General features: G+C 40.6%; 1 protein-coding gene across 1 annotated transcript in view; it reads left to right on the plus strand.

The window, feature by feature from the left end:
• The first annotated feature begins 200 nt into the window (after positions 1–200).
• cusr (Copper-only SOD repeat protein) overlaps positions 201–13,674 on the plus strand; it is an 89,197-nt gene continuing 75,723 nt past the window's right edge. Inside the window, exon 1 of the mRNA XM_051922165.1 lies at positions 201–310. Within this exon, the coding sequence (XP_051778125.1) occupies positions 271–310 (40 nt within the window). The 5' untranslated portion in view covers positions 201–270. The remainder of the gene's footprint in view (positions 311–13,674) is intronic.

A 13,674-nucleotide genomic window follows, 5' to 3' on the forward strand; every position in this document is an offset into this window, starting at 1 on the left:
CCGACGGTATCAAATGCCTTATACAAAATAAAGTCATTATTTAACCAGCCAGGTGAGAAAATCCTTGACAAAACTCTGTGCCTGCCTTCAGCCTCTCCAGTTCCTCCCTGCTTGTGTAAGAGGAGGCTCTGCTGCGGCCAATCAGAGCTGAAGCACCGCTGGGCCACAGGACTCACCAGCTCGCCCACAGCACACTCTCTCTCTCTCTCTCTCGCTCACTTACTGTCTGACAGCGCACACAGCAGGCAGCGGAGACAGGCGTCATCTGCCATGCTGCTTCACTGGGGCTTGATGCTCGTGTCTCTCTGCGGTGAGTTGTCTCAAATCTTTTGGCCACTTCTTCTAGAGACAGTCTGCTTTGGTTATTCCTACAGAAGTTAGAGTTTGTCAGTTGTAATTGGCTGTAGTACTTGTAAATATGTAAGCCTTGTCCAAAGTTATACTTTACAGATGTCAATTCACTCAGTAAAAGGGGATTCATTCTCCAAGACATTAGCGGGTAGTTTGCATTTTAGATTTTTTTCAGGTGTGTTAAAAGGAATTTCATACGCAGGACAGCTGGCTGGATTTCATTCATATTGAATATTTATTAAATGGCAAATTGTTTTAAAGCAACTTAAAGACAACAAGTTCATAAGAAAAATTCGGCAAGTTCAAAGGCTCACTCTGTGTCACAAATGAAGTTAACAGCCAGCGGACAACTTCTGGATTAATACAGTGAACGCCGTCTAAAGACAATTATAAGATTATTCTCAAGTGTTTACTTCCAGAGCACTGGCTTGATAACTGAATCATTTCGAATCGAGCGAGGCACTGATAGAAACTGAACCACACTATATAGTGCCTATCATGGGGAACACTATCCAAAGAAGCTTTACTAGTACATGTCAAATGAATCAGTCTTTGTGCAGGCAGCAGGGAAAGGCAGACACAGGGAGTCTGTGGTTGGGACTAAACCACCAACTATGTGGTTCAATATAGCGCCTTTCAAAGTGAACACTGTCTATTCCCAGCATTGGGAAACTCCTTATTTACATTTACAGTTGGTGCCCCCGCAGTGTTGAAAGTGACACCGTGAAACAAGTTACGACTAAACTGTCAGCCTTACGATTTTGCAATGGAGAAGATCCTCTCAAAGTGCTTAACTGATGAAGCAGAATTATTTCCATTATTTCCACAATTTGAACACATCATCCAAAAGCTTCACTAATATACTTTAAATGTTTCCATAGTTTCATATTTCTAGCACTGGTAAGATAAATGACAGAGTCAGGGTCACAAAGCAAGTTGGTGTCAGGGTTAAATCTGTAGACTTCTTGTGTGATGTGGTGCCTCAGATAGTGAACATCACCCAAAGATGCTAAACCTAGTATTGGACAATTGTGTCCATGCTTGTGGAGCTGGAGCGCTGGCACGATAAGACAGTTTTTAATCTGGTGTCTTTTACATTAAAGACCACAGAAGCCACTTAATGTATGAAGCAACTGCATTCTTGTTTCTACAGAAGAAATATGACTTTCTCAGAGTCAGTGGCTGGGGCCGAACTAGCACCTTGCGGTTTGATATAGTGCCTTTTATAATAAACGCTGCCCAACTTTATCAGTATACTACAATTGCATCAGCATTTCTACAGTTTGATCACGGGCAGGATGGCAATGTGCTCGGGATAAGAAATTCAGACTCCATTTAGAATTAAACCAACTACCTTGTGGATTGTGGGCAGCACGGTGGCGCAGTGGGTAGCGCTGCTGCCTCGCAGTTAGGGGACCCGGGTTCGCTTCCTGGGTCCTCCCTGCGTGGAGTTTGCATGTTCTCCCCATGGGTGTGCTCTGGTTTCCTCTCACAGTCTAAAGACATGCGGGTTAGGTGCATTGGCAATCCTAAATTGTCCCTAGTGTGTGTGCCCTGCGGTGGGCTGGCATCATGCCCGGGATTTTTTCCTGCCTTGTGCCCTGTGCTGGCTGGGATTGGCTCTAGCAGTCCCGTGACCCTGTGTTAGGATATAGCGGTTGGAAAATGACTGATTGACGGATTGACATAGTGCTTGTTACAGTGAACACCATTCAAAGAAACTTTACTGGGGTGCTTTAATCATTGCATTTATTGAGCATATTTGATTGACTTATTAAGTGTTACATAAAGACTCATTCAGTCATGGCAACTGACCTGGCACCCTCACAGTTCACAATCCATCACCCAAGCCAACAAGCCACACTTTCTGCATTTAAAAGGGAAAAATATGTGGAAGTGAGAAGGAAAGTAAATCTGTGTCCTCATTTAATCACTTGTTGTCATTTAATTGTGAAGGTACATGTCTGGTGCAAATGTTGTCCCTTTATAGAAGGGCTCCATGTGACATCGCAGCTGTGTAATTAGACAAACTAATATTCTCACCAAATTATAAACTTCCCCATTTTCCCTTACTAAACTGTCATTTTGTAAAATGATAGGCGAACTGGATCTAATGAGCTCAGATTTTCTTTAACAATAATCACATTCTTTTACAATAAAATGAAACATTTTATGAAGGTGATCGTTTTATTGTATAAAGCACCTCTTATTGTGAAAGTCATCCTTAAGTGGTTTCTGTGCACTTTTGAATATAAACGGAGACAGATTAAAGACTTAGTCAGAGGCACACAGTGACACCGAGGAGGTAGCCGTTATCCTTCATCGCTTGTTCATGCTACCGGTCTGAACAGTACATACGTATGAACAAGCATCACAACAGCCTTCAGAAAAGACCATTTGCATTTCATTTTCAATTTGTTTGAACTTTCTGAGGGAAACCGCAATGGCTGACATTAGGACAGTTTCACTATTAGCCAAGCCTGCCAACTTAATGGAATGGAGCGTCTCAGTTTCTTATGTTTTTAGATGTAAGTTCTTTATTGTACATCAGCAAAGTCCAGAAAACTTATTATACCCTAAATGAATCTGTCCGTCAGTTTCTGTTTGTTCTCAGTGAACAATACAGACCACATCAAAAAATGACAACTTTAACAGAACTCAAATGATAGGTTAATATTATAATATACTAGCTGTGTAAGCCCGTGCTGTAAAAAGCCTGGGGTCCTAGAAACTATTGAAATCATCAGAAAAAAACTGAAATGTAGAGATGTCAGGTAGTTGAAAAGAACTTCTCTGGGCGTCTCTCTCCTAGGAGATTTCGTTTTGGCAATGCGCTTGCATCACTTGTGCATTAGTGGCATGAGGAAAAGTAAAATGGATACCGTTTTGTCGGTGTTAGTGGCTAAGTGACTTTGTCTTTCTGTGGAGGTTTTGTTTTGCTGATGTGCTGACCCCACTTGTGTATTGACTGCGGGAGGAAAAGTAAAAGGCATACCATTTCACCGATGTTAGCGGCTAAGTGACTCTGCCTTTCTTCTGAGGTTTTGTTTTATCGATGTGCTGGCCTCACTTGTGTATTGACGGCGGGAGGAAAAGTAAAAGGGATACTGTTTTGTCGGTGTTAGTGGCTAAGCGACTTTGTCTTTCTTTGGAGGTTTTGTTTTGTCAACGCGCACGCATCACTTGTGTATTAACGGCGGGAGGAAAAGTAAAAGGGATACTGTTTCACCGATGTTAGCGGCTAAGCGACATTGTCTTTCTTCTGAGGTTTCGTTTTGCTGACATGCTGACCCCGCTTGTGTTATTAGCGGCTAAGTGAGTTTTCTGTTTCCTCTGCAGTGGAGCCCTTACCCCGAATCCACCTCTCACTTCCGGACCGGACAGACAGACAGACACACTTCCATGCATAGACGTTTATATATAAGAAACGAACACTGTTGCCATGCCCCAAGTGGCCAGGATAGGCCCTGATATTAAAACAAATGGATGGAATAAAACCTAAGATTAGGTCTGTTTCTGAAAGATAATAAATATTATAGTTAGGTAGCCTTAATACAGTGATGCTTATACTCAGAAATTAAAATGTGATGTGATGGAGAGTAGTTAGAAAAGAGTTAGAGTAGTGCCTGTTACGTTAAAATGACTTCTTTAGCTAGAACACAGGGAAATGGAAAAAAAAAAGATGAAGGGAATTTTCTCAAAGTCTTTCAACGTCACATGGAGAACTCCAGATATGTGGAAAAAGTTAGAAAGCGATGTAGCAGATAGTAACAACAATTCTTTCTATAGCACATTTTCATACACAGGGTGTAGATCAAAGTTCAAAGAAAAAGTTACAAGGAAAAAGGAGTAAATTAAAATTAGGTAGAACTTGGTTGAACTTTGGGGACTTTCAAAACTCAATGTGCTATTTTGAAAATGAAAAGAAATGATTCTGAATGATCTATGATTGCCAAAATGTTTGCATGTTTGTTATTATTTATTATACTGTACCATATGCTTTTTTATCATTAACTTTTAATTTGTGAGGGATGGATCGGCAACCCAGTAGGAATGGACCCCATTCCTTTACCCGGCCAGATAGCCATGACAGAGGAAGGACAGCGAGGGAGCTGTGATATTCCCCTTCCATGCCAGGATGTGGTTACAGAAGGACGCTGCAGCAGCGGCTACACTGAGGCTGGCCCCCCAGCAGCTACGGAAGAACACACTGGATAGCCTTGGGAGCCTGGAAGCACAGGCTAATGATTGACTGGGTGCTATGGCCAGTGCGTCCCCCCATACTCTGGGTGACAGCATCCCATCTGGCAACCCCCAGTATGGACATCTGCAGGGCGGGTTGGGAGTTTGCGTCCCATGAGACTGTCCTGTTGGGTTCTGTGGGACCCACCAGGGCGAGCTGTCAGATATTGATGGCACAAGGACCGTTATGGTCCTGTCTGACCTGGAAGTGCAATAGTTTGTGCACTGGAAGCACTCTCATGTCAGGCTTTAAAAGAGGAGCCCTCCACTTGACCTGGGGAGTCAGAGTCAGGAGAAGGGCTGGACAACACTTGCATGGGAAGAGTGGATAGAAAAGAAAAGGATTGGAAAGGTACTACTGAGGTACTGTTTGCCAATAAAAATAACTTTTGGTTGAACATGGGACTGTCCTGGTGTAGTCGTGTATGGGGTTTAGGGGGCTGGTACACCTTCTAGTGGCTACACACTAATATAAAACATAATGTGCGTCAACATAAGCCTCTGCTGTGCTATTAGTTAGAAAAGGAATGAAATCTCTAAGTGTCTTTACTTGTTAGCACTAGTGATGAGTGAACCCCGCCTTGAGTTTTGGCAAAAATGTGGATATGTTTGTGAATGCTGGTGAACATAGCAAAATGCATTAAAGTGGATTATAATGGTGCAATGGTCTTTTAAGCGTCCCTGAGGTCTTGGGAAGTGTCTGCCAACCATGTTGGGCCGAGCTGTGAGGCAGCAGTACCAATCAATGCACCACCACTCTAACCTGAGATAAAATTACACTCGAGTTTATTATCTCACTCTGAGTCTCCTGAGCTTCCATCACTATGAAACTAAACTAAAACCCACAGAGCCTGTGATGCAAGGGATCAATGTCATATGCTTGGGGACAGTCCCTGTGATACCAATCTACACTACAAAGTGAGACGCTTAACCTTCACCCAGCAGTGAAAACACAAGAATCTATGAGTCTGCATGATCACTGTGTGCGTGTGTTTCACGGTGGTTACTCCAGTTTTTCTCCCACATCCCAAAACACGTGTGTTATGTTAGCTCTCGCCTTGACATTGGCCCTGTTTGTGGGTGTGTACGAGTGAACCCTGTGACAGACTTTTGTTTCCTACCTTGCTCCAAGGATAGGACTCCCCATCCAATTGACCCAGACCTGGATTAAGCAAGATGGATAATGGACCCATTGCCGGATTTTGTAAATGCCATACGACATGAATAAATATACTCTTCAACTCACTCATCAATGTGATATCTGCTCACCCAAAGGTGCAATACACTCATCTTCTGTGTCTGTATGTGTCCACTGAAAAATTTAAGCTTAATTTTTAGCTTCTGACAGGCTTTGCTACTTAGGTTCAGGTCTGAGAATGTGTGCAGAGATAAGTTGGCAAAGCTAAGGCCTCACAATAAAGATTTGTCAAGTCAGGAAAAAACTACTTCATGAGTCAATAAACATTTTTTTTGTTTAAATAGTAGACAGATGTAACTCTCATTCCTTCATTTTCAGTTAACATGATTGCATAACTGAGCAAGAAATCATTGCAAATCTCAGATAAAAAAAGCGAAATGCAAATTTTTTTTTGTAGCTGACATACAAAAATATAATAAATTTGCCATTTATGGGAAATATTGTTTTAGTTGAGTTACTGCTGGTACACTTTAAAGATACATTTATTAATTCTGGCATAAAAGAATAAATAAAGAATTAATGAAGAAAGTTCCACAGGGAAGTTATCCAAATAAAGCAATAGGGATTTTTTTTTTACCAGGAACAAAGTAGATGGGCAGCATTAGAACTCGAATTGAACAATGGGGTGAGGCAGGGACCCAATATGTACCATACACACACACACACACACACACACACACACACACACACAAATATATACTGTATCTATAGTGACCTGACCTGTAGGGGGCACACACAGAACCACACAGACACAATTCTCGGTTCAAACATTAAGATTTATTACAACCCAAATACCTTTCACAGGCTTCTTATCCAAGGTTGCACAATCACAATTTACATCTTTCTTTCTTTCTTTCTTTCTTTCTTTCTTTCTTTCTTTCTTTCTTTCTTTCTTTCTTTCTTTCTTTCTTTCTAAAGTTGGGGCTGAAAAACTCTGCAGCACCCCTTGGCAGCACCCATCGAACCCAAGAGGTGACGCCCATATAACTTTATTATTATTATTTATTTCCCAGCATACCCTGCAGGTGTCTGAATGGGTACCAAAGCCCAGGGATGCTGCCCTTTCGTGCATTGGGGGAGCTAATAATCAACGCAGATTTTCTCCCTCTGTCTCTTAATTATCCTGGTTTCCCAGTATCTTAGGACCATTCCAGCTGGGATGCCAGCATACACACTTCTCTTGCCTACCTTCTGGCCAAGGCAGGCCATTTCTTGCCTTTCTTTTTTATTCCACTGGATGATTGGCCTCACAGCCAGGTAAGAAACCTCAGCCCATCCTGGCAGAGGCACCCACCCATGGATGGTGTCCATTACACTATATATTGTTTTATATATATATATATATATATTACTCTACTTTCCCTTTTGTATTATTCATGTGTAGCCTTTGTCAGAATGCCTCAAATCTCACAGACTTACCACTGTTTATAAGGTATTGTACTTTATAATTTCTCTCCACCTTCCCTTCTACATTTATAACCTCAGGCAATTAGGTGTAGTAAAAGACAAGCAGGAGTTAAGTTACAATTTAAATAATGTATTATTGGTAATATTCATAAATAATAATAATATGCAATATACATATGAATAATGGCAACCATACAACCTGATAAATGCTCATGTCTAGTTTCAGGCGACACACACACTTGTTAGTTACTTAAAATGTCTCTAGTTAAGTCCTCATTTGTGGTCAACTTTCTTCAGAACAGGCTGCATGCCTGTCTCAATATGGCTGCCGAGCTGTGCTCTTCATTGTATTGTCCTTTTCAGTTCATGGTGTGTGTGATGGTCTTTCATCAGTTGGTCAGAGAGAGAGAGGGGTAAAGCAAGAAAATTTATAGATTTTCTGTCCAACCCCTAGAGCCAATAGGGCGTCATGGTACTTAAAGGCTTCTGATACAAGCCAATCCCAAACAGACATCCTTCAGACCAACGGGGCACAGAACACCTTCATACGTGTCCCCAAAACCATTTGTTAAGGTGAAGCTTGCCAGCTAGGCAGTCTGGCTTTCTTGTGGGGTTTGACTGAGAGAGTCCAGCAGAAAAACATTTGCCAAACTTGCTTTAGGCACTTTCCCCCAACCCTGTCGTAAAATTCACTGTCCTGACTTAGTCCAAGGGGGTAAACATGAATGCTTCTCACTAATGTAACACTAATTCCATATTGCTTTGCCTAAGTTACAAATAAAGACATACACAATATTTATGAATTCGTATGCAAAATTTCACACCACAACAGAGGTACACACCAGACTCCATTTAGCATGGAGCTGCAATATCATATCCATCATATGCTAAAATGTTAGTGTTCTGCCAATGAAGAAAAAAAAAACTGGCAAAATAAAAAAGATTGGATTTGACTATGAGAGGAGAGAAAAACAAAGTCTGACAAAGGTGCCAAAGCCTAATATAGAAATCAAAACTCATTGTCAGGAAATTTCACAATTAAAAATGCTTGTAATCCTAAGAACACGACCACTAAGCACCAGGCAGTTTCTTAAAGATATATATCCACAAACATGTAAACAGCGCAAGACCAACTTAAGTAGTGGTGTTCTGCTGACAGCCTGACATCAAGCATTATACCTTCTGGGAGACGCATCACTACAACAGGAGACACTGTTAACACCAAAAATATATTATAACGGTAAAGAATGTTAACAGGCTCAAAATTAAAGTAAATCCACAAAATAAGATCAGATATGCTTTCTAAAGGTTTCAAAAGTATAAAATCTGAACAGTTACGCTAGCACTGTGACGTCCAAATGGGAGGTGAACAAATTCAGGCAAACCATTATTATAAGGAAGAAAAGCAGCTTTCTCACACCTGGACTACTTGAGAGGCACCAGCCAGTAACCACTAGTTAGAGCGTAGCTAAAGATGTGCAATACTTCATCCAGCTTCTCTGACAGGCTGTGTATCGAACTTTGTGTATTCAACCAACTAAAGTCTACATAAAATCATATAGGAACCTTAACAACTACAATACACCATTTACTATGGCTTTTTTGTATTACACCCTGGTCAAGCATCTGCTTAACTTCTTGATCATTGGGAGTTCTCCGGACCTTGGGGATTCTATAGAAATGCATTTTGACCTTAACACTGGGCTCCTTAATTAATTTCTGTTTGGTAAGATTGGTCTTCCCGGGTGGTACATGAAACACGTCTCGATTTCTTTGGTAACTATGGGCTCTAAAGAACTGCTAATACAAAAAACTTCATCTTTGGGTCATAGTTTTCAAAGATTAGCATGCAGTAATTGAAGAGGCTTACACTGCCAAGGTATTCCAACTCTACAATTCTACAATGGCAGGAATCCATCATTTAGCCCAAAAATAGTGGACCGGAAGGAACAAGAATGAGTATGTGGGCCCCATTCTGGAATTCATGGAGTTTACCTTTTCTGTTAAGCGCTTTTGAGTTTCTTGCTGTGGAAGCTCCCTCACAAGACAGGATAATTTAGGCAATTTTTTCAAGCAAAAGTACAACCTTAGTGGCTAATCTGGCTTTATGATCACCAATAAAACCATTTCCCCAGTCCTCCCTAAAAAGTCCACCAGCAAAAAGGTAATTTAAATGTTCTTACAGCAATAGATACCTGGTGAGATTCCCTCACTACATCTATAAGAAATAATAAAACAATACCCCTGGCTGTTGGGTCCTCAAGAACACACTGAATCAGTTGTTATAGTGATTTATTACATTTTTCAATCAAACCATCAGTTTATGGATGATAAACAGTAATGAGTGACATAATAGCAAGCATCCTACACAATCCTTTCTTCAGTTTTGAAATAGAAGATGTTCTCTGATATGTCAAAATCTCCCGGGGAATACGCATACAAGTAAAAACCTCAATAAGTGCTTTCATAACCCTGGCTGAGTTTGCCTTGTGAAACGCGACCACTTCCAGATAGATATCTTATCACATACTCCACTAACATGAAAATATGTTCATAACCAGTAGTGTTTGTAGTGGCATCTTACAAGAATCTTTCTCAATGTTTGCAGACAAACAATTAAAAAAAAAATTCTACATCACTGCTCCAGAACTCTGTCTGCTCTTCTTTAAAACAGGGCCATCATACTGCTGACTACATTTCCAGAATGTGGAAAAAGTGCATGTAAGGCTTCTGTGGTAGTTTTGTCAAATTTAGAGCCATCAGGCGGTCCCCTTTAGCAATGCGTGAGCCTCATCACATTGGCTTGCGTTTGGTGTATCCATGAGATTTATCTGGTTTGTTTTTTGCTTTTCAGTTTACTGTGGCTTCTTTTAAGGCAACAAATGGTACTAGACTTTTGTATCTCTGCCCTGGCTTGTGCTGCATAGCCTTGACTGGGAAATGCTTGAACTGAAAGTGCAAATATACAATAAACAAATAAGGTGAACCTAATTTTCAAGTTTAGATGGCACATGTATAAAAATACCCAAGGATAAACCTAGGACACTGCAGGACCAATGTGCCAGACTTGCAGCAAGAAGCTAAAAGACAATTTCACATACTACAAAAAGCAAATATTTTTCTAACTACAGTAAGTAATGATATTGAGCATATGATGTAAAATTAGAAAGTAATGCTTATGAATACAAAGACAAAACGAAGTGTAGGGCTTGTTTGTGGGTGTCATACATTGTACTGGAGCACTAGGACTAGCACTAGTTCTCATCGGGCTTGGGAGGCAAGGGAACTGTTGCTGCTCCATTTGCAAAGCATCTCACTCCTGTTACCATCTGTCACATTCTAAGGCTTTGTTTTACACTAATAACATAGAGATGTGGAAAATCACATTTTATTTCAGAACCATAAGAATAACTGTTTTTTTCTAAAACAACTTAAAAGCATAAAAGAGAATGAAAGTCAGGTGATACTTCGCTGTGATGGCTGGCTATGGCTACAGCTCTGTCCTCCCCCATTGCCAATAGAGTCCACTATTTGACTTTTACCTTTAATATTAAATTGACTGACTGTACCATATCTCTTACTGTCAACGAGAACAGATGTCTTCTTCAGGCCAGAGACCCCATTATTTGGATTTTAACTTACTAAAGAAGCTGTAACAACCTCTGTTGGAATCCAGTGACAATACGGACGTCTACTGGGATTCGATGAGAAATCTCGTTCTCGAACATACAACCAAATTAAATACTACAATGCAGACAAATTTCACTGAGATGCGTGGCGGGCTGAAAGCTATTAGAAAGGAGCAGACATAATTGAATAAAGATGTCCAAGTCCTACAATACACCATATCCGGTAACAAATTGGAAATGAAGATAATCCGTAAAAACGTTTCTGACTTGAGAGTCAAACTGGTCAATCAAGAAGACGGGGCTCAAAGAGACAGTTTAAGAATTGTTGGACTTAAAGAAGTGGCAGAGAAAGACAATCTGATTTACCTACTCATACAAATGTGGCAAAAGTGGTTCCCAAACCTCTCAAACTTCACCCTGGATATTATATGTGTACAGATGTGTGCTTGCAGATGCTGCCACTCCTCGACCCCTTATAATTAAACTTCTGAGGTTTTCAGACCACCAACAAATTTTGAAGATGGTATGTTGTGGTAGCCATTAAGAAGGCTAACAGAATGTTAGGATATATAGCACGATGTTTGGAGTACAAGTCCATGGAGGTTCTGCTCAACCTTTATAATGCACTGGTGAGGCCTCATCTTGAGTACTGTGTGCAGTTTTGGTCTCCAGGCCACAAAAAGGACACAGCAACACTAGAAAAAGTCCAGAGAAGAGCGACTAGGCTGAGTCTAGGGCTACAAGGAATGAATTATGAGGAAAGATTAAAAGAGCTGAGCCTTTACAGTTTAAGCAAAAGAAGATTAAGAGGTGACATGACTGAAGTGTTTAGTGCAGTGGATCGAGACTGTTATTTTAAAATGAGTTCATCAAGAACACGGGGACACAGTTGGAAACTTGTAAATTTCGCACAAACATTAGGAAGTTTTTCTTTACACAAAGAACAATAGAAACTTGGAATAAGCTACCAAGTAGTGTGGTAGACAGTAAGACGTGAGGGTCTTTCAAAACTCGACTTGATGTTTTCTTGGAAGAAATAAGTGGATAGTACTGGCGAGCTTTGTTGGGCTGAATGGCCTGTTCTCGTCTAGAATGTTCTAATGTTCTAAAATATCAGTTTCAAAGGCTAACGGATCCGCTTCTTCCTGGATTTCAACTCATTAACTGCACAGTGCAGGTAGGCCATGGAGCCAGTTTTGTTTCTACCAGTACTTCGATGCTGAGAAGATCTCTCTGTTTGCCCCAAGTTACACTGTTTGCATTGATCAAGTTCAACTTCAAGTCACATCCGTGGAGTGGTTATTCAGGTTTCTGACTTACCAAAAATTTTATCATGGCTAGATTCAACTTTTGAACTGTCCTTTATATTTTTCATATGACATTAATGTTATGCTCACACTGGAGTGGAATTGAGGGACTTTCTGCATAGTTTATCTGTTTGTTGGATTCTGGGTGGTGTGGATGCGAATGCCTGATGGCATCTTTATCATCATCATGGGTCACCAGGTGCTGCAGTTAATTCTCTCCCTTCAGTATTTTGTTCTATGTGTTCTTTTTGTTTTCTGCACCGCACATACTATTTCAAGATATAATTTACTCCTTTTCATTAATTATGTGGGTGAGGTTGAGGATCAGGGGATGTGGGTGGTTTGGGGCCTCTCTTTTTCTGGTAGTCTCTTTTTATTACACTCCTTTGAGGGGTGGTTTGAGGATTGGCCAGGGAAGAGATGTTTGGGTGCGGGGGTGGTTTGGACCTACACTGCTTGCTTTTGTTTTAATGAGGTTACTTATTGTGGGGTTCCTGCCGCTGGGGGTAGTTTGTGGGTCAGTTTGGGTGATTTTTGGAGGGAGTCTGAACTGGGGGGACTTTTATGATTTTGGTTTTTATGTATGTGACAGTACTGATTGCCGCTCAACAGCATATAAATACTTCCTTTTCTTGTTTCGCTTCATCTCCTGCCAATCTCTTTTCTCAGTCTAATTATAGCAAAGCTTAACATTATCTCGTGGATCACCAATAGCTTGAATTCAGGTCAGTGACACCTTTGTCTCCTTGATCTCCTCCACTGTCACCATGTAGATGTGTCTTTAATTCAGGAGTCGCACCTCTTGGCTGCGGATGTTTCTCTGTAATAATAAGCACTACAGGGTTGTGGCGTCTTCGTCTGCTCGTTCTTTAAAGTTATGACGTAGTTATTCTACTGTATTATAGCTTACAAATGAAAGATTTGGCTTTGGGTGGCAACAACATGGATCAATTTTGTTACCTGAAGCCCGAGCTGGGAGGTTGTGAATTACCCTTCTTTTCTGCCTATAGCCATAGCCATCCATTGCTAGTCAGATCCCCTCCACCTGCTGGCAATTACACCTCACTCTATATATTCATTATGTAATTTTACTGTCAACCTTACTTTAATAGATTTATTTCAGTTACTTAATCCTTTAGTCAGAGAATTCTTTTGTTTTTTTTCTCACCATAATTTGCAATCTTGTATTGATTATATTTTCATATCACGTAACCTAACTTCGTTGGTTTCAGATGCGTCATTGGTCTCATTTGCTATATCTCATCACAAATTTAATCATTTGCAGTTGATCCTTCCATTTTTAAAATCTCACGCCCCAAGGTGAAAATTCAACACGTCTCTTCTGAAAAACAAACTGTTTTGTGAACAACTTGCTGTCAAACCAGATGAGTTTTTAACGTTCAATATTGGCTCTTTAGATAATACAGGTGCCATCTGGGAGGCAATTAAAGGTTTCATTCGGGACTTTACTATATCCTTTTCCTCACATTTAGCACGTAATAAACTCCAAAGAATAAAGGACCATGATTCTAAACACTCA

This window comes from Erpetoichthys calabaricus, chromosome 2, assembly GCF_900747795.2.
Source record: "Erpetoichthys calabaricus chromosome 2, fErpCal1.3, whole genome shotgun sequence".
Classification (NCBI taxonomy): domain Eukaryota; kingdom Metazoa; phylum Chordata; class Cladistia; order Polypteriformes; family Polypteridae; genus Erpetoichthys; species Erpetoichthys calabaricus.